The sequence below is a fragment of the Malaya genurostris genome, chromosome 2 (assembly GCF_030247185.1).
Source record: "Malaya genurostris strain Urasoe2022 chromosome 2, Malgen_1.1, whole genome shotgun sequence".
NCBI lineage: Eukaryota > Metazoa > Arthropoda > Insecta > Diptera > Culicidae > Malaya > Malaya genurostris.
Genome location: NC_080571.1, coordinates 298,089,357 through 298,115,437, shown reverse-complemented (window position 1 = coordinate 298,115,437; position 26,081 = coordinate 298,089,357). Strand labels below are relative to the sequence as shown.

General features: G+C 38.1%; 5 protein-coding genes across 10 annotated transcripts in view; 3 read left to right on the top strand and 2 right to left on the bottom strand.

The window, feature by feature from the left end:
- Positions 1-7,043, top strand: part of LOC131430709 (tubulin monoglutamylase TTLL4) — a 55,584-nt gene extending 48,541 nt beyond the window's left edge. For 4 of the 6 annotated variants that reach the window (XM_058595871.1, XM_058595870.1, XM_058595872.1 and 1 more), the window contains exons 4-7: positions 41-963; positions 1,024-1,185; positions 1,252-1,530; positions 6,045-7,043. In XM_058595871.1, the coding sequence (XP_058451854.1) occupies positions 41-963; positions 1,024-1,185; positions 1,252-1,530; positions 6,045-6,392 (1,712 nt within the window). In that variant the 3' untranslated portion in view covers positions 6,393-7,043. Of the gene's footprint in view, positions 1-40; positions 964-1,023; positions 1,186-1,251; positions 1,531-2,129; positions 5,398-6,044 lie in introns of those variants that run through there. The other 2 variants (XM_058595874.1, XM_058595873.1) reach the window with 2 other exon arrangements.
- Positions 7,044-7,935: 892 nt separating this feature from the next.
- LOC131429284 (uncharacterized) lies at positions 7,936-8,805 on the top strand. Its single transcript, XM_058593335.1, has one exon. The coding sequence runs from the start codon at positions 7,936-7,938 to the stop codon at positions 8,803-8,805; it is 870 nt and encodes a 289-aa protein (XP_058449318.1).
- A 6,876-nt stretch (positions 8,806-15,681) lies between these two features.
- LOC131430707 (uncharacterized) lies at positions 15,682-18,784 on the bottom strand. Its single transcript, XM_058595866.1, has 3 exons — positions 17,773-18,784; positions 17,386-17,489; positions 15,682-17,221 (listed from the first exon to the last, which is right to left on the bottom strand). The coding sequence occupies exons 1-3, from the start codon at positions 18,239-18,241 to the stop codon at positions 15,872-15,874; spliced, it is 1,923 nt and encodes a 640-aa protein (XP_058451849.1). The 5' UTR covers positions 18,242-18,784; the 3' UTR covers positions 15,682-15,871.
- A 2,377-nt stretch (positions 18,785-21,161) lies between these two features.
- Positions 21,162-22,333, bottom strand: LOC131430705 (40-kDa huntingtin-associated protein). The gene is made up of 2 exons (XM_058595864.1): positions 22,166-22,333; positions 21,162-22,112 (listed from the first exon to the last, which is right to left on the bottom strand). Exons 1-2 carry the CDS (start codon positions 22,249-22,251, stop codon positions 21,278-21,280), a joined length of 921 nt encoding a protein of 306 aa, XP_058451847.1. The 5' UTR covers positions 22,252-22,333; the 3' UTR covers positions 21,162-21,277.
- Positions 22,334-22,418: 85 nt separating this feature from the next.
- LOC131430704 (small ribosomal subunit protein bS21m) lies at positions 22,419-22,977 on the top strand. Its single transcript, XM_058595863.1, has 2 exons — positions 22,419-22,556; positions 22,625-22,977. The coding sequence occupies exon 2, from the start codon at positions 22,654-22,656 to the stop codon at positions 22,915-22,917; it is 264 nt and encodes an 87-aa protein (XP_058451846.1). The 5' UTR covers positions 22,419-22,556; positions 22,625-22,653; the 3' UTR covers positions 22,918-22,977.
- The last annotated feature ends 3,104 nt before the right edge of the window (positions 22,978-26,081 follow it).

Below are 26,081 nucleotides of genomic sequence, written 5' to 3'. Positions count from 1 at the left end.
TATTCTATTCCTCTTTTCTTTTCCATATTGCTGCATTCAGAAACGAATGACTGGATCGGTATCTGGGGCAAACACATGAAGAGCCCTTGCTTCAAAACGTTGCGTTCGTATCAGAAATTCAATCACCTACCCGGAAGCTTTCAAATTGGCAGAAAAGATCGCGTTTGGCGAAACCTTCAAGCGCAAATGAATCGTCACGGAAAGAAAGAGTTCGGCTTCATGCCTAGAACCTACATCATACCTCAGGATCTGAAAATGCTTCGCCAAATGTGGCCGCGGTACAGTCAGCGAAACTGTAAATGGATCATCAAACCGCCCGCATCCGCAAGAGGCACGGGGATCAAGGTCGTCAACCGTTGGTCGCAAATTCCCAAGCGAAAGCCACTTATTGTGCAGAGATATGTTGAAAGACCTCTGCTGATCAATGGCAGTAAATTCGATCTGCGGTTATATGTCCTGGTAACTTCTATTAATCCTCTCAGGGTTTATATGCATACCGATGGGTTGGCTAGATTTGCCTCGGTTAAGTACAGTGAAAAGTCGGATACGTTGAGCGATCGATACATGCATTTAACTAACTACAGTATTAACAAACTGTCAAACAACTACAGTGCCAACGAGGATGCGGATGTCTGCCAAGGTCACAAATGGACGATCAAATCACTATGGTCCTACTTTGCCGAGCAAGGTATCGACACCGATCGACTCTGGGGTGCTTTGAGGAACTTGGTTCTTCGAACGATACTGGCCGGGGAAGGACCGATTCATGCCATGTCTAAGTTGAATGTAGCTAGCAAATACAACTGCTATGAACTGTTCGGGATTGACGTGTTGCTTGATTCAGAACTAGTTCCCTGGTTGTTAGAAGTCAATATTTCACCCTCGTTGCATTCAGCGTCGACACTGGATGCTCACGTGAAAGGGCCGCTTGTGAAAGCTTTACTAAACGCAGTTATGTATCAGGTAAGCTCGTGGAATCAATTTTACTTGTCAGTGCAATAAGCAATACTATTCTTGTTTCAGATTCCTCCGAGGATACCTCTCGCCGAACAAAAAGAAATATTAGCTGAACAGGGCCTAGAGGCACCTCTTTGTTTTGACAAACGAATCTACGTATCTTTTCTATCTAAGGCGGAACGACTGAAGCACAATCAATTTATACAGAAAGAAATGGCACGAGAAGAGGTTTGTATTATGAAATCATAGCGCATCGAAGTGTTACGTTTTCCTGTAACTTTATACCCATTTTAGTATCTCAATTCGATTCTGGATGACCTAACACCAGATGACGTACGTTGTTTGTTACTCACCGAAGATGAACTCGCCAGAAGTGCCCCGCTGGAACGTATCCTTCCTGCTCCCAACAGTCATCGTTACATTGGATTTACCGAATATCCACGGTATTACAATCGATTGTTGGACGCATGGGAACAACGTTATTGCCACAAACGTGCCGAAGGTATTGCACTGCTTCAGTCTCTTTGTGAGAAGAAGATTCATCTGCAGGTACCACCTAGCACACTGAAAAAGGTAAGAAATCCCCGCTTTAGTCCTTCAACGCTTTTGTGCATATGCTAGGCATGATCACATTACCACAACACTGCCAATTTCATAGCCTCAAGATGCTGCACAACAGCGACAGCCGATAAAACAAAATACAAGCACACACCAACTCAAGAAAAATCGAAATTCCAAGTTACACCTCAAGCAAGCACAAACCCAACACAGAAGCAGTTTCGCACAAATCATTGACCCTCAGCGGTTGCACAGAAAGCTGCCATTCACCCTTCCACATTCCAAAGACCGGAGAAACCCATTATCATGAAAACCCACTGAATCCAACGGTCCCTATATCAATTTTGTATATTTCTACTATTTTATATATTAAGTACTATTTACAGCGGTTTTATGCCAATGCCTTTCGTTCTTCCATATAGCCTCCACCACTAAATTATATTAACCAGTTTCTCTAAATTGTAATTAAACTATTTTTCTACAACAAAATCAATTATCAAACCTCACGATCGCATCCATGTGGCACTGTACAAACCAAAACCAAATATAACCGTTCCATAAACCCACCAAAAAAATCTTGCAAAAAAATACTTCCCAAAAATCGCGTGATTCAGGAGTTTTGGGAAGCCTTTCGAGCAGCGTACTGGCGCTGCCGAACAATCCAGGGTCGTAAGTGGCAAAATTTCCATTGTTCTCTTTTATTAGCAAATTGAATTGTTATTTTTCAACAACAAAAAAAAAACATGCCAACAGTATTTATATTCATAATTATTGCTAATGACGTTGTTTTACCGAAGAGCTTTTTAATCGTTACGAAGTTTAACAGAACTAGTTTTTAATGTTGCTATCTAGAGCTAGATTTCAATTTTCTAAGAATAGTTTAACATTTACTAAAAATACACAGAATCGTAAACTAACGAAAAATGTAGGTACATTTTTGTTCATGGTTATGAAGAACTTAATTTCAGTAGATTCATAGAGGTAGCATTCTAAGAAGTTCAACATTTTTTACGAAAGAAAAGTAGGATTAGTTAGCAAATATATTCATTCTACTGTTTGAAGAGCATCTTATATTTAATTTGTCGTTCACACCATTAGGTCGGAGCTGATATTGACACTGTTCTGGTTTGAACTTTGGAAGTCCCAAATATGATAATTTTCAGAATTCAACCATTCCAAAGTTGTGCATTGGTTGAAATAATTACCCATGTGTAATTCCAGTGACAATTTGCGCGAACTTCTATCTCAGGTAGAGTCCGTGCGAAAGAAATAATCATTAATTCAGAAAGGAATATCAATTTATCACCCCTATTCCGCATTTCGAACGAATGTAAAAATGTTCACACTTGCACTTCGATCGAGTAATGTGTTTGTATGGAAAACTCGAACTCGATCGAAATACAGAGTCAAAAACTGCACATTCAATCGAAGAATTTCGTTTCGATCGAAATGCAGAATAAGGGTGGAATATACACTCAAGTCTCTTTTTATTCGGGTTTGTTAGGAACTTGAGGTGCGATTTCGAAATTCTCAAAGTTCCAAAAACGATATTACTAAAACAAATCGACATAACACAGATCTTGACGTTTTATGCATTTCTAAAACATTTGGCATAAGAAATATTTACTTTCGACTTCAGAAATCTCGAAATTCCAAAAAATCCCAAAGCCGATATTAAAAAAAGTTTCCTTAGTTTGCGTTTTTTTATGCGAATTTTCAATTTTTAAGACTTGAGTCAAATGCTATACTCCTATTTAAATAAAACTCAAATGCGCTACCAGTTACTTCACTGCAGATATGCAAAGAAAACTTAGCCGCGGTTCTGTACTGGCAGTTATTAAATTAATCAGAAATTATTTATTCGTACAAATCATGTGAGTTATCTTGCTAATTTACAGTTTTATTTACTTTAGTTATATCCAAACCGAGTACAGAATACTAATCCTGCTACATACTTAAAAATTATTCCTCGTGGTCTATTTTACTATTAAGTATATCTTAAGCAATATGTCGATATTGCAACTTGTAACAACGACTTGTATTGAGCGAAAACTATACTGAAGTCTTATTTTAAGCAGATCTACAAAGTCACGAGATTTTTTTAAATACAAATTACCGAAATAACACGTTTTTTTTACGTAGATTACCGAAGTTAAGCGGATTTCAGAAGTTACGCGAATATCTGAAAATATGCGTTTTTTTGTGCGCTGCGTATCTCCCGAATAAAAAAGACTTCAGTGTATAAGTGTTTCCAAGCTACATGACTTTGAATTGCTAGGAAAACTGATAAACGTCATATTTTTCTTGTGTAAATAAAAATTCACTGTATCAAAAAGTCTTTAGTAAACACCTAGATCAGGGACTCAGAGTTCGAAATGTTCCACCGCTTATTCTGGAAGGGATAGTAAAATCGCACTAGCTAAGCTCATATCAAGTATACTGAAAATTGCCTCTGGATTCCGATATTAGAAAGGAAGATTCAACGGAATGTAGTATTTAGAATTTTGTTATTAATTCTTCACTATCACTGTCCTGACTAAGCTCCTCAACATTTTCAAAAATGACTTTTCCACTGATCAACGCCATTCATATTATTGTCATTTGCTAAGCCATTTTCTGAAATTATCTCTCACCGCTCACTGCAATGAATTAAACATTAGCTTAAATTTCATTTAAAAAAATGTGGAACTCGTTAAGGATTTTCCTAGTGTGAGCAACAAATGGTTGTTTTGATCCGTAATGTGTCGCAATTGGATATCAATAAATATATTAAACCAAAATTGAAGAAATATTTTTACTCGAATACGGTTTTGAACTTCGGAAATTCAACCCATCCGACCGTCTGTTAAGCGAACTATTGCATCATCGGAAACGGAATTACCATCAAGAAATTCCTAAATTGATCAACTTCAAGAAAACATTTAGATAGTAAGCGACACACTTCTGGGGATATGAAAATAAAATTGTGTTTACAAGGTCCGGCAATTGAAGTCCTGCATTGAAACAAACAGATAAATTAACCAGCCCAAAAACATTTTATTTCAAAATCAATATATTTCACGTGAAAAAAAATCACATTTTGTTAAACTTGTTTACCCTTAAGGTGTACCACTTGTTGCAGGTAATCGAGGAACGCATAACACGAGTCCCGAAAATGGTCTTGAATTATTTGTATTCCTGGTTGATACCAAATGTCGTTTCAGTCTCTCCACTTCTTGATTTTTAGAGCAGACTTCAGACAGAGCTTTTGTCCTATGTGACTGATACAATGTATAATGGTTTATAGGCGTACATTACTTAGGCAGATTTTTCCCTCGCTTCCGATACAACTAACCACGACATCTCGGTTGCTAAATTGGATAGATTTTGATTCGGTTTGTTCATTCTTCGTTGGTTACAGTCATATGTGAGGAATCGTCGTTTAGCAATCAAAATATTTATTTTCGAAAAGTTCCTTGCATCAAACGTAATTTCACAGGAAAGCCATATCGGTCCGTTGATGTTTTTACTGTATTTCAACGATGTCAATTTTTCTCTAGAAGATCCTCGTTTATCGTTTGCCTCTTGATCTTCACCATGGCAGGTGTCATCAGAGTAGCTTGATGTCCCACCATATCGTTTTTTATATTTAGGGTTTAGCCAAAGGGCACATAACCGTTAAGTCGTTCAATTCAAGTTTCGTGTGCAACGTAATAATGACTGTAGAAGTAATGACAGCAGTTCCATTGTCGGACCCTATCTATAATTTTTAATACAATGAACATGTGTCAATATAAAAATTTCGTTAATTCATACGTGCCATTGTGCCTTAACAGACGAACATATCGCGCATCCGCAGCCATTTCTATCTACTCTACAAACAAAGAAACAATTCTGTTCAAACAGAGACTGTTAGTAAACATTTTATTTGCAATATAATTTTTAAAATGATTGGAAAATTTCAATAATTATTTTCATTTACTTTCACCAAAAAGGCAATCGACAAAATAATTGAACAAATTAACAAGGGAGACGATTACTTTAGATATATTCAGCCTGATTAGTTAGCCTATCTAGACTTAGTTCTTTCCCACCATATAACCGAACCGAAACGTTCATGAGCGTAGCCGTAAAAAGGTAATCTTAGATCAACACATGTTCGAGATTGTATTTATTCATAGAACTTTGTTACTATCAAAACTAGTCATTAATATTTAGCGACTGTACCGTATATCTTGATACTACTCCCGTTTATTCCTGTTCCTAACCCATCCACCTAAACAAAATCATGCATCTCTAGTTTCATTTATAGCTCACAGTATTACTGTCTTCCATCCGCGTAAAACGTCCCACATAGCCGTAGCCGATCCCATTAAGCCAAACTATAGCAGGTGCCGCCTACTCGTTCCATTCCATTCTTGGTGTTGTAATTGATTGTGGTGTTTGTATTTCAAGCCCATTCCCATACCGAAAAGTTTCATCCATGCGTCCGAATAAAACGACATCTGAATGTTATTTCTCCATATATTAACTCCTACCGACATCCGTAGGACTCCAACAATAAGCAACCTGAGAGTACAAATGCCGAAATCAGTTCCCAGGACAGTGGTATCCATTCGGATCCGACCAGCTGCGAACTACAGTCCAGGGAGTCATACTCCGCGTTCCAGTCCCAGGAATCGATCGATCAGATTTCGAGTAGTGGTGACAGTGCAGCAGTGCTAGACGTAGGAATGAAAACAAATAAACAGTCATCGCAGGGGACCCGGACTGACAACGACGATGTAGAGGAAACCATCCGGCTTGGTGATAAAATCAAGCTGATACTAGACGATGCACTGCTGCTTAAGCAACAGCATTGTGGTGATACCGAAAATGCCATTATAGTACAGCAGTAACGTGAGTTTAGGCTTAGAGACGATTTATTTCTTGTAGAAACGTAAACATTGATGGAGAGTTTAGATTTTCCAATAATCCAACTACCGTCGAAACGTGGTAAGTTTTTTTTCGTGAGAGAAACAGTGCTTAGCGGGTTTGTGTTCAAAAGACTGAATCCAATGTGTTCTCTGGATGAAACCGAAATGTACTAGAAGAATACCCTCTAGAATCCAACTTTAACAGACGCAAACGCAATGCTAACCTATGTTGGGGTATTTAGAATGGAGCTAAGAAGGAAAAGTGCCGAGCAAAAAGTCATCCGCTCTGGTAGAGGTGTGAAGGGTAAAGTTCAATTAAAGATGAATACTTCTAACAAATACTCCCTCCTAGTTTATAACCAATGAGTAGGTAAATTTTTCTCGAATGTTCAGCTTCTTTAAAGCTGTCATAACCTTGGACAGATAGGGCAAACACTCTATCGATTTTAGAAAAAAGAGAACCTTCAGTAAATTCGTTAGCTTAGAACACAACACAGTCACCTCAGTGACATGAATGATACACCTTATTGTGAAACTGCGAATTTGCGATAAAAAAAAAACTATTATAGGCGTACGAAAGAGGCGAGAATGCAGGCATGTATTGATAAGAATAAGAATCGTTAAGAAAATTAATTCTTTAGTCTCAATAATCCGAAATTCCGTATTGATAGATTAAGCTCAACTCCTTCGAAATAGTATGCAATACTTACATCCGATCATGATTTAATGAGCTTACCTGGTAGTATTGCTAAAACTTTCTACGAAATATACTGTTCACTGCTCAGAAGCTATTGAACTACTAGGTATTTCGCCGAGGTCCATTAATCTTGCTACATAAATAGCAGCTACTCCAAATACAACACAGTCTGTTTCAGATAAGTGTGCAGTCAATAAAAAAAATTTTCAAAGCATTAAATCTTGCACTGGTTTTTCCGCGAGTTGAGACTCCATTGATGTTCATTAAAGACTGTACTGGAATAACATGGATCCAGGATATACAATATCAAATCCACGCCTGACGAACTAGTCTATGTTGACCAACTGAACACTGGCGTTAGCCCGGAATTGTGCATTGATCCTTTCCCCATTTGTAAATTAGGATATGTGTTGCTGAAATATTTACCAAATATGTTAATTATTTCAATATAACTTACCAGCACTGTTGAGCCAATCATATAGATGGTTATAATCCATACCTTAAATGGTGTTTGTAAACAACGTACCGCCATTGTTCGTGTGATCGACGCACTAGCACTTTTTATTGATTTATAGTGGTTTTTATTCGTTTCTATTTCCTGCGTTACTCGTAGTCTCGATAAGAATTGGACAGTTTTTTGTGTCGTGGTGAAGTGAAGATAATTTGTGGTGTTTTTCGGTCAGTTTCGTTGCCGCTCTTTTGCTATCGTATCGCGAAGTGACGCCTATCGAAGATATCGTTTTATCAAGATACTCAGTTTCACGCTCTCTCTTACCCGACCGAAGCGCCATCTGAATTTCACTGTTGGCATCCTGAGTTTTGTTCACTATGGCTAATGCTTGTGATCGTTGTGCCAAAACTGTAAAATCGGAGGAAGATTTTGTTGAGTGTTCAGGTTTTTGCCATCATTTGGTACATATGAAATGCGCAAAACTCAACAAGCCGTTTCTGAAAGTTTTGGACGAAAATCCCAACCTGTTTTGGATATGCGATGAGTGTTGTAAACTGATCAAACTTGCTCGTTTCCGCGACTCGGTTTCTTCGTTTGGAAGCGCATTTGCATCTATCGCAGAGAGAACAGAATCGATTTTTGCTGAGCTGAAGGCCGAAATTAAAAAGAATAGCCAGCAAATATCTCGTCTCTCGCGCAAAGTGCCTGTTTCGTCGCCGCTGCCGCCGAAGCCCGACGGATTTGGTCCCAATGCGAAGCGTCGTCGGGAAGATAGTTCTGAGCCAAGTAAAACCTTGGAAGGTTGCCGGAAACCATCGGATAACTGTAATATCGCCACAGTTCCAACGCCCTGCTCCCTCGTATGGATTTACTTGTCACGTTTTCACCCCAGCGTTAGTAAGGAGATGGTTTCGCAGCTAACAAAAGATGGTTTAGAGTGCAGCGAAGATGTCACGGTCATCCCGCTGGTGAAAAGAGATGTCGACGTAAATACTCTGAACTTTGTCTCCTTCAAAGTTGGGATACTGCCCAAATTTCGGGAAGCGGCTCTTAATCCCGACACCTGGCCACAAGGTGTTTTGTTTCGCGAGTTCGAAGACAACAAAAAGCAAAACATCTGGTATCCTCCAATCGATATTTCTCCACCGATTCCCGACGAAAATGGATGCAGCACCGTTATGAATGTAGACGAAGTAACACCCAGCCCGCTCCGTTTGATGAGAACACCGCCCCGGCAAACGTTATGAGAGTACAATGGAACCACACCGGGACGCACTGAAGTTGATATTTTGGAAGCTCTCGAACCCCCCGCCACAGTCGTGCCACAGCAGCCAGCGTTCTCCAGTCGTCCTGGTCCTGTGCGTGGGTGTGGTGAAAGAGTCTTCCAAATGTCTCATCTCGGCAAGTATTTGCATATTCCGTCCTTTCCAAGTGCTGATCTCTCTCGCACTTATAGATGTCCTCCTCTCGCTTTGAATCGGATACCGGGATGCACAGATGTTCGCACCATGGAAGCCCCTGATACGTTCCCCACAGTCGAGCTATTGCAGCCAGCGGTCATCAGTCGTCCCGGCCCTGTGAGTGGGAACGCGGAAGGGGTCTTCCAAACCATCTCAGACGGCAAGTACAATTCAGTCTCAAACGATTCAGGCGTTGATTCACTTCCCGTCGTTTGCAGTTATCCATCGCACGATCAATCTAGTCAACCGCTGCACTTGTACTACCAGAACGTTGGAGGCATGAACATGCACATCACCGACTATTTGCTGGCTTGTTCGGATGATTGCTTCGACATCATCGCTCTTTCGGAGACCTGGCTCAGTGATTGTACGCTCTCCGTTCAAGGTTTTGGATCCAACTACGAAGTCTTCCGTACCGATCGCAGCCCCTTAAATAACTCAAAAACTATTGGAGGCGGGGTGCTTATCGCAGTGCATCGTCGTTTGAAGGCGCAACTGATCGAAACCGCATCTGGTAAATGCGTGGAGCAGGTTTGGGTGCGTTTGAAACTGGTCAATTTTTCCCTCTACCTTTGTGTGATATATCTTCCTCCGGACCGATGCCGCGATCTACCGCTAATCGATGCACACATACAGTCGTTGCAAGAAATTACTTCCACTCATGTACTACCCGTAGATGAAATCTTGATTGTGGGAGACTTCAACTTTTCCAGCATAAAATGGCAAACAAGTTCCGGTGGTTTCTTCTTTCCTGATCCGGCGCTCTCCACTTTCCACATTGGCATTACAACCATGCTCGACGGCTACAACCTCAACCTTCTTCGACAGTCGAATCCTGTCGTTAATGAAAATAACCGGATGTTGGATCTTTGCTTTTCAAGTAGAGAAGATGTTGCACCAAAGATTAGTGCTTCACCGTTCCCTCTGGTCAATTCCGTTCGTCATCATCCTCCACTACATATTGTGCTCGATTCAAATCGCTTACAGAACGCCTGCATTCCAACGGACATCATCTGCTATAATTTTAGTAGAACCGACTACACCAATATGACCGACTTCTTGACGCAAATCGACTGGGATGAAGTTCTCGACAACGATGATGTCAATGCTGCTGTGCAGACGTTTTCTAATGTTATGAGCTACGCAATCGACTACTATGTACCGAAACGATCGAGACGGCAGACCCGGCATCCACCATGGCTGACTGCGGAAGCGAGACATCTGAAAACGACCAAAAGAGCCGCTCTAAAGAGGTATTCTAAACATGGAGGATTTTCCCTGCGTAATCACTACGTGCAGATAAATCAGTTGTACAAGAAAACCGTTAAGCGCTGCCATGCCAACTACTTGAACAACGTACAACGAAAACTGAAATCAAATCCAAGGTATTTCTGGAAACATGTGAATGAGCAAAGGAAAGAATTTGGGTTGCCCTCGTCAATGAGCTTTGGAGATCGTACTGGTTCGTGCACACAGGAAATCTGCCAGATGTTTGCGGAAAAGTTTTCTAGGGTTTTTTCAAATGAAATCCTGACTCAGCAGCAAATTGCTGCCGCAGCACTTAACGTTCCCCTGTCTAATAACTCATTGAACTGCATCAATATTGACGAAGACTCAATACGGACGGCAATTGTAGGAATGAAAGCCTCAAATTCTCCAGGCCCCGATGGAATACCGGCAGTTATTCTTAAAAAGTGCTCGCGTGGAGTAATCGCTCCCCTCTGCAAACTGTTTCGAATGTCTCTCACTACAGAAGTTTTCCCCAATTTATGGAAAGCTTCCTTTATGTTCCCAGTCCACAAGAAAGGCGATAAAAAGGATATAAACAACTACCGCGGTATCACTTCCCTTAGCGCTATACCAAAGCTGTTCGAAAAGGTTATACTGACACCAATTTTCAATCACTGCAAGCAATATATCGTCGATACTCAACACGGTTTCATGCCTAACCGCTCAACAACCACAAACTTACTATCGTTTTTGTCTTATGTGTTTGATGCAATGTCTAACGGTTTACAAACGGACGTTATCTACACAGATCTTTCCTCCGCTTTCGATATAATCAACCACGACATCACGGTTGCTAAGTTGGACAGACTTGGATTCAGTTCGAACATTCTTCGTTGGTTGCAGTCGTATCTTAGGAATCGTCGTTTAGCAGTTAAAATTGACGATCATACTTCCGGAGAGTTCCTCGCATCATCCGGAATACCACAGGGTAGTCATCTAGGACCGTTAATATTTTTACTGTACTTCAATGATGTCAATTTTGCCTTGGAAGGTCCTCGCTTATCGTTTGCTGATGATGTCAAGATCTATCACATCATCCGCAACTTAGAAGACGTAGCCTTTCTCCAGCGGCAATTGGTAATCTTCGCAGATTGGTGTAAAGTTAACCGTATGATTGTAAATCCAGACAAATGCTCGGCCATTACGTTCACGAGGAGAAAAATGCCATTGCATGTCGAATACTTTCTGGATGGGTCCTCGATTGGAAGATCTACTAGCGTTAAGGATCTTGGCGTCCATCTCGATGAGCAACTTACATTCAAGCATCACATCAGTTACATTGTAGCTAAAGCTTCCCGTAGCTTAGGATTCTTAATGAGAATAACTAAGCACTTCACAGACATACACTGTCTAAAATCGCTTTACTGCTCGCTTGTTCGTTCAACTCTCGAATATTGCTCGGCAGTTTGGAACCCATGCTACCTGAACGGTGCTCGTAGAATTGAGGGAATACAGCGTAGATTCGTTCGCTTCGCTCTTCGTCGATTGCCGTGGACCGATCCTCATCAACTACCTAGTTATGAAAGTCGCGGGTTATTAATGGGTCTCGACACATTACAAGTGCGACGAGAATTATCACGCGCTTTGATAATAGCAGATATATTCAACGGTAGGATCGACTGTCCCGTTTTGCTCAACGAAATTAATATTAATGTGCGACCCAGAGCTCTCCGCAACAGTGCTTTTCTTCGACTTCCTATACGACGTACCAACTATGGCGCAAACGGTTCTATTATTGGTTTACAGAGATCGTTCAACCGCGTTTCATCTGGGTATGATTTTAATGTGTCACGAAGCAGAATACGTACAAATTTTCTGAATATTATTAGGAATTATCATTAGGACCAAATTGTGTCTGTTGATTGTAAATAAATAAATAAATAAGTTTTCTTTCTTGTTTAGGTCCTGCTATTCCTAAGATATAACATAGTTTATAAAGTGTTTTTGATTGTACTAAATAATTATGTTTGTCCTCTCTTTTTCTCCTGTGCACTTGTTTTTTAAGCGCTTCTGCTTCATTCCGTTTGGTTTTGAAAGTAAGTGTAATGGAAAGGTCAAGGGTTAGTGGACTAGTTTAAATAATTATGTATGTTTTGCCACTCAGAATGGTTCAACGTATAAGGAAATGTGAACATGAAGCTAACGTTTAGTGATATTGTACTATGAAATTATACTTTTACTCTTTAATTGTTTAGCTATTACTTTTAGTACATGTTTCCATTTCGTTATCTTCGATTGTTCATTGTCTGTGTTTACCATAAACTCAGGCTCTTTTGAGCATCAGGTAAACCTGTTTCTGTTTAGCCCGCACCTTGTATGTATCGCTACTTATTAAATCCTATGCAACACTTACGCCACTTTCATCCACTCTTGTTTCAAATACTTGTCGTCTCGTCGTCCATTATGATGCATTTCAGCTGCACTAACCACTCGCAGTACGACTTTCTAGCGCGAAATTTGTCTATCGTATTCTGTTTAGGTATCTTCTTCACCTTGAAGACATATAATCCGGACCGCTCCATTATCTGCTAGATGGACTGAACGGAAAGATTGGCCTGCGCTTGAAGTAATCCCTCACCTTCCTTGCGTTGAAGTCGTTGCATTTCTTCGTTTTTCTTCCGCTGCCAGCTCGCCGCTGGGCCGTCTAGATTTCTGAATGGTCGATTCCAAACGGTTTCGCGAATCACCCATGACCGCGCCCATATTTTTTTCGAGGCAATTGCTTGAAAGCCATCTCTATAGCCACTTGACAGATTTCGGCGATTTCACACAAGTAAACATTACACTCTGGCACAAAGTTTCAACAATTTTTACCCATGCAATAAAAAGTTATTATAAAGCGTTGAATTTTTCCGTATACAGTTTTTATGCTTTTTTCCCTCGGCGAAAGACCACATGGTTAATGTCGAGGTCGAATAAATCTTACAATCAATAATCAGTCTTTGTACTAGCTCAAAAAAAATAAAAATAATTTGCTTTGAAGTAAATATCAAATGTATTTGAGTCAAAGGAGAATGAAAATAAGCGCTGATTCAAAATAAAATATTCTTCAATTCAAAGTGTGATATACTAACATTTAAAATAAATTTTTCTGCGTGTACCAAGGCTTTGCTAAAGATAAGTCATACCAGTAGCTTCACAGTTACTTTAGCTGAAACTTACATTGATACAGACGCAAAATTTATGTTTACATATTAGTAGATGTAATATGGTGTCGTCACCGAAGAAATTACGGCATGCTTGAATTTAAGTCAAGCGTAAATTGTTTTCTAAGAGTGTACAGTTACAGATTTTGGACAGTTAGCGAAACTGACTACTCGCTGTCAAAAGGAAATCTTTTAACAGAAAATCGCAAATCATCGAGTCTTTTTCTGTGACCATCAAGGAGTTTCGTTTTAATTTCACGACCCAGTCGAAAAATTTGGCGTACAATCGAATGATTGAAGAGAAAGTTTTCGTTAAAGAATGGTTTTTTCATAAAAAACTATTGTCGATTGTCAAAATTATGTATGTATCAAACTAACTCTAATCTATATCCCAGATCAAATCAATATTTTGTCACCTGACCGTATCTAGAAACTGTCAGTAAATAGCAGTTCTTCGGTGGAATGACCACCCCCTAGTAAGGGTAATCAAGTGATCTAGAAAATAAGACGCTGGTCTTACTTACAAGCCAGTTGTCGTATGGTCGTGCCCTGTGGAACCATAACATTTCCTACCAGAGGTTCAGCTATTCCGGAACCAGATAAATTTGATTTTATTATGAGACCGAAACACTTTTCCTTTGAATGAAGGTAATCGAAATCCTTCCAGGAATCTTAGCAGACCACTTTACGATTTCGACGAACTGAATTGAATAGTATATGAGTTTCGGTTCTCCGGGCCTCTGTTAGGATGTTGGTTCTCAGAATGACATATGATTTCTATATGAGAATAGAAGAACTTAAGTTTGAAATGCACTAGATGCGACGCTCAAATTATAATACAAATTTTGAGCTTCATTGAAATTCATTCAGATTTTGTCCCGGGTTGGCGGTTCAATGCATAGGACGCTGGTCTTACAAGCCAGGTGTCGTATGTTCGAGCCCCGACCTGAAAGGATTTTTAGTGTCAGAAGGATCCATAGTACTAGCAGTGCAATGATTCTGTACATTAAGAATCGGCTGCGAAGTCTGTTGAAACATTAAGGCCAAATTCCACAAAAGGAATGTAATGCCAAGACTTTGACTTTTATGATCCAATACAAAACTTCTGAACTTCATTTTGATCTGACTTCCGGGTCCGGAATTATAGAGTAAAGTGTGTTAAAAAATTTATACTATCATTTAAAGGGTGAAACAAAAAATGGAAAAAAAATCTCAACTTGCCTCAAATCTACTCCAATCAGTAGTCATTATTAGCAGACAGACAAACATACCGATATCTGCTATCCTGGTTCCCAGTTTTTTATTCCGGAGGCACCGAAAATATATTTTCCAAAAGGATCTCTCGCACTTTTCTCAGCGATGGTTAGATCGATTTTCACAAACTTAGGTTCAATTAAAGTTTTGTTTTTGTTTTGGTACAAAAAAAAGATTTATTTATCAGAATGTACAAATTCAAATTGAATTCACTCGTTCATCTTGTTAGAAACACTCGAAAACACCACAATAAAATTCTATACTGAATATCATTAAAAATTAACAAACATAATCAGAAGAGGATTATGTGGTTACCAGTACACTCTACATTGTGGTCATGATCAATGAGGAACGATTGAGAGAATGGATATTCTTTGGCACAATAGGCTAAAACTATCCAATAATTGTTTTGAAATCAGGTTACACACAGCATTCACGGTTTCAGGAACAACAGCTGGTTATAGACGTCCCTCACGAAATTTGTCCGAGTGCACAACGACTATGACTGAATTCGGAAACCCATCGAAACACCGAACCGAATTTTGCAACTCACTATAAATATCACAAGTAGACTTTCGAGACAAAGTGTTCTGAACACGCATATTTTTCAAAACACTTAACTATACACCGATTTGTTTTAGTCTTGTTAAGGCGTAGAGTCGCATTGTGCAATTTTTGAATTTGATTAATATCTAACGAGTAAAACTGATTGGAAAAAGCTAGCTGGCTCCTAGTTCGAGCCCCGTCTCTGCGCTAACTTTTTCGCGGTTTTCATTTCATAGTTTTCGCATGTCTGATTAAATTTAATACTTAACTATACGATGGATTACTCATAGCCTTTCATACTGCTTCTACCGCGGAAGCAACCTGTCGACGCCGGAAATCAATTATTATTAAGGTATTATTGAGTACAAAAGGTTTATAAAAAGATTAAAATATGTTTATTTAAAAATATGTTTTGTACAACAGGGTTTCGCCGCAAAAACGATCTATTGTAATATAATTCTAACGCGTTAAAACTATCGTCCTATTTTAATAGGCTCAATACTCCTATAAAATACCAATTATAATATCGTCCGGTTATCAAAAGTAAGAGAATAACGGATGGCAGCCTCGTCAATAACCTTCTTTTTGGCAGTAACATTCACCAGTCACTTCTTACATCAGTGAACGTTTTCTTTGTTTTCGCGTTTGATCCTTCGGGAAAATACTGGTGCCGCATGTTCCACTGCAGGTAGATGGGAGGAGTTTTGTTGTGGTTGAGTAACCATTTGCGGATCCTTTACGAACTGAGTCATCACAGTTTGGGACGACACTTTACTGTTTTTCATTCTGTTCATTTTGTTTTCATCTGCACATTTCGTCGTAATGGCAGTGCGTACCATAGATTCCGAAACGTTACAGGATTTGGTTACAATGGCGATTATATCGGCTATAATCTTCTGATCTAGTTTGTCTTTTAACGGTTTCGCTCTGTCTCCCATGAAGGCCGGAGATGGGCGCCCAGTAAGAGTATGCGATGCAAGCATGGATCGAGAAAATAGGGTCATTAGCAGTTTGCGAGTGGCGGCTTTGTAGCTGGTCCAGTTAATTGCACGTAGGACTTGTTTCTTCACCATAGTGTTGTTCGGACCAATCGGTGTCATTTCTGAATCATCACTATCCTCGTCGTGCCAATCTTTTAGCACATCGTTAACGATCGATTTGTTCTGATTTAAAGTATTGCTACTTTGAGAATGCATACTTGCATTGCTAAGGCTAAGGGCCGAAGCTGAAAGGCGGTTGCAAAAGTTGAGATTCTTTGGTGTAGATGTGGCTGATGAGTTGTCGTCTGGAGGGGAAAACTTTGTTTGGCTGAACGACATATTGCTGTCCTCGTGAATACTTATCTGGTCCATGGTCAAGTTATTGCTGTTTTCATTAGAAGGCATGGGCCGAGGAAGAACCGAATCGGTTACACTCGATAGCCGGTCACGACTTTCTTCGCCGCCAGTTCCCAGTACCACATAGCTGGAAACGTTGGACACTGGATCTTCCTTACCCATTTCGGTTATTTCATATTTCTGTACTGAATCTACTTTGGATACCAAATTCTTTAATGTTTCGGAGAAGGAGTTCAACTGTTCCACAATATCATACATCATCTTTCTGTTGTACTCATTCTCCATACGAACACTTTTCTGTTCGGCTAGGATGCTTTCCTGTAGTGACAGTATTCGCGCCAATTCGGGTTGGTTGCTGCGGCTGCTCTCCTGAGGAAAGAATCTACAGTCCGTCTGTGTCTGCTGATGGAATGTCATCGGAGGAGCCTTTGGAGGAGGAAACGGGGTAGATAAATGCATCGTCATCACCGATGGAGAGGGCGATATGACACGGTCCGGTTTGCAGCTGTTAACCCAGTTGGCTGTCGCGATCTGCGAAGGAATCGGCATTGGCTCGTACTCTGGACTGGCAGGTTCTATCTCATTTTGAGCGATGGCAACTGATTCTGTCCTCCGACGTTTGTTGTTTTGCTAAAATGATATTCATTGTAAAAAACGACCGAGGAATTCGCATCTGAATTTTAACAATTTCAGAAATCGTAGTACGTAACTAAACTGCTCGTCAATAATCAAACATATTATGCTTGAGTAACATCGAAACTGTACTACTTTACTGTAAAGAAACTTTAACTTACATCGATATTCTGATTTTGAGATAATGTCGACATATTGCGAAACAGGTTGTCTGCTGCCATCTTACGAAGCTGTCGGAGCTCGGTCTCAATAAATTGTTTGTCGTCTGAAAATTTGAATATCTTATTAAATTTATACCAACATCAATTGTATTGTAGTGTAAATCGATGAAATATGCGATTGAATAAGCGCATCTTTATTGGAACTATTGTATAGTTAGCTTAAAGACTCAAAAGTATTTTGATATATTCAAAAATTCTTCCTAACGATTTTTTTCTACACTTTTCATAGAATATCATAACATGAATCGCTAACAAACAGAACTCAGAATTCAAGTATCTAATAAGAACAAAAAATATACGCAAGATTTAGTTACGACTTTAACTTACCGGAAATAATTACCACGGTTGCCTGTTGAACTTTCTTGCCTCGTCTTACAAGAATGTTTTTCCCAGTGTGGATCGTTTCCCGCATGTTGTTACCTTGGAGCACAAGTTCCGAAGAGTCAATTATCGAGTATGCGTTCGGTTCACCCGGAGGCATATCCCATTCCACTAGCAGCAATAAATTCGACAGTGCCGGTGCTACCGGTTTCGGCTGCTCAATTTTATTGAAATTTGGTGTCAGCTGATTTCCACTCATCGCCGATGTCCCGACGAGGTGATTCAGTATAATAGGCTTCGTTGACTGCCGTTCCGGAAGCTGGTGCTGCTGCAACTGAGTTACTGCGGTGTACTGAATATCGGGCTGTACAGCCACTGGTCCTACTGCTATTACGCCCGGAATCGGATTTCCTTCGACCGGATTGTAGTGCTGATTGTACTGCATGGCCACCTTACCACTCTGCACAGTTGCCATATTGTATTACCAGCTGTTCTGTCTGGTACAATGGAAATTTTGAATGCACAGGAGAAAATTGAATCCAATCAAGCTACCAAATCCAATTGTTTTGTTAATCTGACTGCGCAGAACTCAGCATTGGTATCAATCAATCGACGATCAAATCAATTAGTTATAAATACTAAACGAATACTTCATAACTTACTACAACAGAAAATACTCCTTTCTGATGTGCTCCTGTAAGCAGACACAAAATTGAATGAAGTAAAAACCGCCAAACGCCAAATACTACACGGCGTTGTGTACGAGAAAGGAAGACAGGTCGTAACCAACACTAATAAGAAATCGAACCCGCATGAATGGTGTAGTATGCGCGAATGCAGTAGACTTACGCAGGCAAACCAAACTTCGTGATTTTTAAATTAGCGCCCAAACAAGTGTTTAGAAAATGGAATAAAATATTCAAACAACACAGAACAAAATATTATCACTTATCCGAAGTTGAGTGATCCGGTGTCCAGTCCCAAAATCGTTCGAACAGGATATGATGTTTTGCCTTAGTGTTAGTAAATTTCATGGAATGACGGTAGGTTGCTTTATGTTTTCTGTTTATTAGAAATATGCGTCAGTTTCCAACTGGAATTATGAAACTGTGTTTGTTGAATAACAAGGGATGCCAAAGTAAATCTGTGCTTTGATCGCCCCAGTCAAAAAAGGAAAACAAAATGGGGATCTGTTGGAATGTAGAACGATGTTTCAATGAATTCAGTTTACAATCAGAATACACTGAAATCTCTTCGCAGGTTGCATTTCCTATGAGAACGTTTCTATCTTTATTACGTGAACAACTTTCAGATATAGATTTTTCTAACCAAAAAATATCCTTAACCAATAAAATATTTTTTGTGAACTAAATTGAAATCAAAAACTTTATGGAATTTCTGAACTTTATGGATCCGGCTGCGGTTCCGGTTTTACATTGATTATGTAGAAATTTCAAAAACAATGGTGTTTTTTATAAGTAGCCCTGTAGTAAAATGAATTTCTCCAGTTGTTAGTAGACGACTTGACATCAGTTATACTAGACCCCGATTTTCGGTTCTGGAAGTACCGTAATTAGATAACGAAAGCTCAAAAATGGTACTCTCCGATCTTTAGGGATAGCAGAACAGATGTTCACAAATCTATATTCAAATGATAAGTCTTACAATATCACGCCACTTCCTTTTTCAGTGTTATAGGATGATGAGTGTTGAGAATTTCAAATCGTGATAATTCAAAGAACGTAAAAACTCTTCGAAAATATGCTACAAATTCAGTATGAGTATCATCATGGTCAAACAACCCGGTTTTGATTATACAATATTCCAGCTTTCCCAGAGATAATAGTGGTTAAAATCTTTTGAATGTCTCTTCGATATCACAAAGTTGATGGAATAGATTTTCTCAATTTTAGACTCAAATAAAAGGTATCGTATGGTGCTATAACTGACTGTTGAATTTTATTCAGATACGACTTCCGGTTCCGGGATTATAGGGCGATGAGTTGAAAGATTTCGAATCTTCGTGTAGTATGGTCTTTACAAGTGCTAAAAGCCTAAAATGGAACTTACAGTGACGTATCTAAGAAGGGGGAGTTGGTCGAGGTGCGCCACGGGCTCAAGGATTTTTCTAGAAGCAGTAAAACAATCCTGGGTGACCTTTTTTGTCAGTTTTCGATGGGTAAGTCGAGGTATGGTTTGTTGTTTGCTCACTAAACCGAATCATATTTTGCCCCGAGTGCAAATTTTCTTAGGTACGCTACTGGAAACATACAAAAAAATTTCCTAACGAAAATGAGAAAAGGTGGATTAAAGCTCAATAGAAATACACTGAAGTCTTTTTTTATGCGAATTTACGTACGGCATAAAAAAAACCTCATAACTCTGAAAACTCGCATAAAAAAAACCGCATAACTCTGAAACTTCGCATAAAAAAAAGCGCATAACTCTGAAACTTCGCATATAAAAAGACCGCAGAAGGGTAAACCGCATAACTCTGAAAATTCGCATAAAAAAAACTGCATAACTCTGAAACTTCGCATAAAAAAAACCGCATAACTGAAAATTCGCATAAAAATGTCGCGTAAAAAAAACCGCATAAAAAAAGACCTCAGTGTATACGTGTGATATTGTTCAATACGATAAGGAGCACTTGCAATACGTGGATTTTGTTTTATGAATTCACTTGGTGAACGTGAATGAGCGAATTGTTTTCTCAATAAAATAAAGTAACTACACTGCGTTGTTATATATATATATATATATATATATATATATATATATATATATATATATATATATATATATATATATATATATATATATATATATATATATATATATATATATATATATATATATATATATATATATATATAAAAACAACATTATTTCTAATAATATTAAACAATTTTTTGGGCCTCTTATAAAAATCTTATTGCTTCAGTTCATAACTCATTCAAATTATGAAATTGTTCATTGGCCAATTGGCAATAAATTTGTTGCCTTTATATTAAATAAAAAAAATTTCATTGCCATTATTGTCATTCCAAGAGGAATTGAACGTAACTTCTAAGCATCACCCGCTGGTTATGTAGAATATGATATACCAATTAGAAAAAATTGAGATGAAGTAGATTCCTATAAACTCATGTAATATGATACGTTTCATTCTATTACGTGGCATTGGTGTTGGTAGAGCCTAATATGAAAATTTTATATCCTGTCCATGCTTTACTGCATTCTTTGCTTTCTGTATATAGTCTGACTGCCTTTTTATGAGACTGTGTTGCCTATTCAGCTCGTGTAGATTTTTTTTTTGATTTAGAAGTGTTAGTTCAATAGGTATATACATGTGATATTTTTTTATAACCGATCCCAAGAAAGGTACACCAAAATTTCAAAGAAATGAGCAGCTTTTTATGTATTTTTTTTCAATATTAATCAATAAATGTAACACTGTGTTTTTACCTGAACTAACTTGAAATAGCACAAATAAAGGATACACCTAATATCATTTGGAATACTTAGACACCAGTTGCTTCAACAACTGTTGTTGTGACGCAGATAACTGTTCACAGTGGCTTAGTTCATCACGGACTAGTTCATCACGGACCGATATAATCGATTCCACATCTTTCGCTTGGCATGACACCACCAAGGATTGCAATAGGTAGAATAGTTCTTCTGATAGAGTTTCGTTGCCTGACAAACAGTTTGATAAATTATTCTCTGCGATAGATGAATATCGCTCAATGAACTTGTGATCGTATCGAACAGACGGAGGAAGCTGAAGCAAACAAAGTAACAGCAGTCGCGATACTTCAACTCTTTCCATGACCTCAGGATACAGTTCTTCACATCGTCGCTCTTTAATATCGTCATAAATTTCTGTTAGTTTGTCGAAAGCAGCTACGTAATCACCAGTTTGTATATTTTCTTCTGCTGACCGCTCTAGGTCCCATATTCTGTGGCTGGGAGAGCTGAAATTGCTCGTGATCTCAACATTTGGATTTATCTCCTTCAGTTCACGTATAATTGCCGCCTTGATGACGGAATCATCTGGTAATCGGAAGAGTGCTTGAGTGTAACAACGAAACGCTCCTTCCAAATTATCGCCGGAAACATTCGGTGTTAGAATTTTGGTTTGTTTTTCGTTAGCTGCCCTGAAAGCACGGGCTGCCTTCAGCAAAGCATCTATTTCAGCCGCATCATTACCGATCATTTTTTCGCACTTTCCCTGTCCCATATAACAAAGGGCAGCATATTCTGGCAGGAAGGAGTTATTAAAATTATTGGCCAATGAACCGAATTCATCTGCCACTTCTGAAACATTTGGTGCGAAATGCCTGCAAATAATTATTATTTGGGTATCTCATTTAAAGTAATGAATATTGTTTACTTGAAGAACACTCGTTGGATTTTCTTCAATTTATTACAAGTGATTTTATATTGATGGATCAGGTCTTTATGAAATTCGCTCGACATTTTGAGAAAACCTAATCGAAAAAGAAGATTCCAGTTTTTGATACTATCTGCCTATTTTAATTCACATGAATACATTGTACGCAAAAAGGTAAACAAAAGAAAGAAGCATAAAAAGACAACATAAAATCGTTAACGTCAAAAGTTGAGAACTTGAAGACATATGATGAGAACTGTCAGAAAAAAACAAACAGAAGGATTTTATGCCATTCATAAAACGTAGTGTTTTACCTATTTTCTTACAACGCTGAGTTAAATTGAAATAGCATAATATTACTTAAAAAGGTGTTTTTAACTTTTCCTAGTTGGTAAGTTATACAAATTGTCTCCATTTCCTCATTGATTTACGTAATACCCAATAAAAACTTTACTTCAGAATAACCTCTTCGTGAGAACCCGATCAAAATGCGCCACGCCAAATTTATCGCTCGCACAGTTTTTGTTCAGAACAATAATGTGGAGGAAGCATGTCGTATTTTAAATCGAATTCTGGGCAAAGAAGAGATATTCGACCAGTTCCGACGAACGCGCTTCTATGAAAAACCGTTCCAGACTAGACGGCGAATAAACTTTGAGCGGTGTAAGGCAATCTACAACGAAGACATGAATAGGAAAATTCAGTTTGTACTACGCAAGAACCGTGAGGATCCATTTCCAGGAAGCTCGTAAATGAATCCGAAACGTAAATTTTAATATGTTAGTGAAATTTAAAATGATTGAAAAGCTGTAGCCTTCTTGTTTTTCTTGTCTTCTGAAAAAAATGTCGTTGTCCCCGCTGTGTACAACTTCGTCGCAAAACAAGTACAAGTCAAATGGTAGAAAATAACACAATTAGAATTTTTGTCAATGCTGTATAAAATGTTCATTACAACCTAAGTAACAAAATTAAACAAATCGAGATTTTTATTGCATTTTGTTAGGAACTACCCGAACACCGTTTCTCGATTTACTATAGGTTCACTAAAAAATCTGTCAACACATTTGACGTATGTCGAAATCAATGAGAAATAATCATTAATGCTACTTTCGTCAATTGGCAATGTTTTGACCAATGTACCAAAGCATAAACAAAAGTGTATGCGCGGACGTACGACAAAATAGTTTTCCACGAAAAAGCAGATCTAGTGTGGTATTATGAAAGTGAGACTTGCTGTAGAATTGGAGATATTTAATGGGATCGAGTTGCTTTTGAACTTGTTAAAAAATACGCTGTTTAATTTTGAAAGAAACTGATTTGTTCCGTTATGAATTCTTCGTCAAACAAAAGCGAAAATTATCAAAACACACTAAAAACAAGTCGACTGTCATTTTTTTCCACTTGACATGCAAAACTACCTCTTACTAATGTTTTCGAGCAAAACTGGTTTTCACACACTGTGACCTTCGCAAAACGACGTAACTAACAGAAGCAAAACGACTTATGTGTCAAGTCAATCAGGAAAAAACGACCTATCATACTGTCCAATGTACATGATCAAATTACAAAACGACGTAAGTGTCGTTTTTGCCTAAAAGTTATGTAGTTGAAAATTGTGAATTAGTCACTATGATACGTTGCACGCATACAAATTGGACGATTTAGTGAAGAGATGCAGTTGTTTCAATTACTCATTTTAAATAGGATTTAAAATTGTGCGATTATTTTCTCGGTTCAGCTGAAATGTTACATTCGTAGGTAAACAAAGAGAATTTCTCATTTTTACATTCGTCGTTTTGAACATTTTATACAGAATTATTGTATTAATTATTAAATTCCACCAATACATTTGATTAGCAACAAAAACATTCCAATATGGATTTCCTTTTGCAGAAATTATTGCGATAAAAAGATTTACGTACCTTCTATAAGTAAACCCGCAAAATAGGAACCTTTAATTTAACACGCGAAAGGCAATGGATATGAAATGTTGTCGTAATACTATTTATTTATCCGGAAAACTGCTTTTGTAACAGAAAATATTTAGTTTTGTTTATTTTGTGTAGCAAATGTATTGGAGCAGTGTTACTAACTTTTTTATTAGAGAATTAAAATCTACATTCATAAAATGTAACCAATTTTCCATCAAACATTGGTGAGAAATTGATCAAAACTGATATTTCATCCAAAAAGTCAGGCTTAACATTCATTTGAGAATAAATTGTTGCTAAAAAAGATTGTTTGAAACTTAATCATTCAAGCCACTTTGATAAACTGGTTTCACTGCATATATGAATACATAGATCTATGACATACGTACCAAATAAAATGTACACAAGTTAACTTGATTTACTCTTGATCCTTAATGTGAAATGTAGCGGAATGCGCGCATCGCGTTTTTGATCAATTATTCAAAAACTAGATCGATTTTCGAAAAACCAAAAACACTTTCTAAGTAACTGTCGTTTATAATGCTAGTAATGTCCAACTCTGTTGAGCTCAATGCATTGATGTTGTTGAAACAATAATGCTAGGCTGTGTAATATCATATAATAGGTTTCATTTTGGATTGTAACAATTCTTATAGCCAAGCTAAAACTTCAACCTTGACAGGCTACTGAATGAAATGAATCTAAGCCAAGTATTATCGTTCATGTAGAATATTTGTAAATATAACTTTTATACAACGTGGGATATAAACAATGTGGTCTGGTGAACTACTGGCTAAGATATCGAAAATACTTGAATGTTCTCTTGTTTTCAATCGTTCTTTTGAAGGAGAATCCATGCTTGCTACTAAACTCAAGCATATACATGGTTAGCAGGTTAATCAATACATATACATATAACCTCATGTTAGTCATTCATAAATACTAATTATTCATAGCTGTAGTGTAAGAGTAATCACTAACAATAACGATTGAATTAGCATATATTCAAAGTGTGAAGGATTCATAAATCCATTACGTCCAGTCTTAACGACATAACGAGAGGTAAGCTCACTGCGCTCAATCACTGCGTTTCTATGTGTCGATTTTCTTGTTATGCTTTGTGCGACGGTTCGTTCAACTGAAACCATCGCTGAGGAAAAAATAACATTATTCGAAGTTCAAATTTTGAACCCGCCGACAGTTCTGATGGAGGCTGAGGTCGTAAAGTACATAAGAATAGGGATGGCATTATGTAACTAAGTCGAATCGACTTTTCCGTACAAACACTCGTACAAAAGACCTTACGTTTCTAGTTCCATAATGCGGTCTCAGGCCTCCCAAGTGATCATTCGTTGTGGTCCCGAGGGGATTACAGCAATGAACAAGAAATGAGTGTTTTAGTGGACGGGCACGAAGCATAAGTACCGAAGAATGAAGTTGCTTTTTACATACCATCGTGTTCATATTCACATATCGATTCGACAGAATCGATTGGTATTTGGCATTCGGCCATCCGAGCATCAGCTCGAAGCTCGGCTGTCAGTGATTGCATAGCATTTATTTACAAAAAAAGTAAAACATTGAAGATTCTGCTATCATCTCTGTACAAACAATTTTTGAATATATTTACTTCTAGTTTAATTATTAAAAAATAATATTTATTAAATTATGGTTATTTCCTCTCAGAATCAGTCAAGCTAAGATGATGTAATATACTCAATCTGTTGTTTTGATGTAATAACTGAGATTTATCTGCAATTTTTCTTGAAAATAGATAATTATTGCATTTGATGTTCAGTACGTCTTAATTTTTTACGTCAATTTGGAATCACGTCGAGGTTGTTACAATTCTTTTTTTTTTTTTGTTGCGTACTTGAAATATCGTCATCATTTACTTTCACCGATATGGCATATACCGTCCTGAATAATACTGTTATGCATTAAAATACCCCTCGGCTGATTGAGAACTGCTTCGCTGTCAACGC

Bases quoted from the DNA above. Each gene is read 5' to 3' on its own strand.
- LOC131429284 (XM_058593335.1), top strand. From the start codon at position 7,936: ATGGCTAATGCTTGTGATCGTTGTGCCAAAACTGTAAAATCGGAGGAA.
- LOC131430707 (XM_058595866.1), bottom strand. From the start codon at position 18,241: ATGGCAACTGTGCAGAGTGGTAAGGTGGCCATGCAGTACAATCAGCAC. The intron at 17,490-17,772 runs GTAAGTTAAAGT...TCAAATTTTCAG, and splicing joins AACCGTGGTAATTATTTCCG to ACGACAAACAATTTATTGAG. The intron at 17,222-17,385 runs GTAAGTTAAAGT...ATATCATTTTAG, and splicing joins CTCAAAATCAGAATATCGAT to CAAAACAACAAACGTCGGAG.
- LOC131430705 (XM_058595864.1), bottom strand. From the start codon at position 22,251: ATGTCGAGCGAATTTCATAAAGACCTGATCCATCAATATAAAATCACT. The intron at 22,113-22,165 runs GTAAACAATATT...AATTATTTGCAG, and splicing joins ATCCAACGAGTGTTCTTCAA to GCATTTCGCACCAAATGTTT.
- LOC131430704 (XM_058595863.1), top strand. From the start codon at position 22,654: ATGCGCCACGCCAAATTTATCGCTCGCACAGTTTTTGTTCAGAACAAT.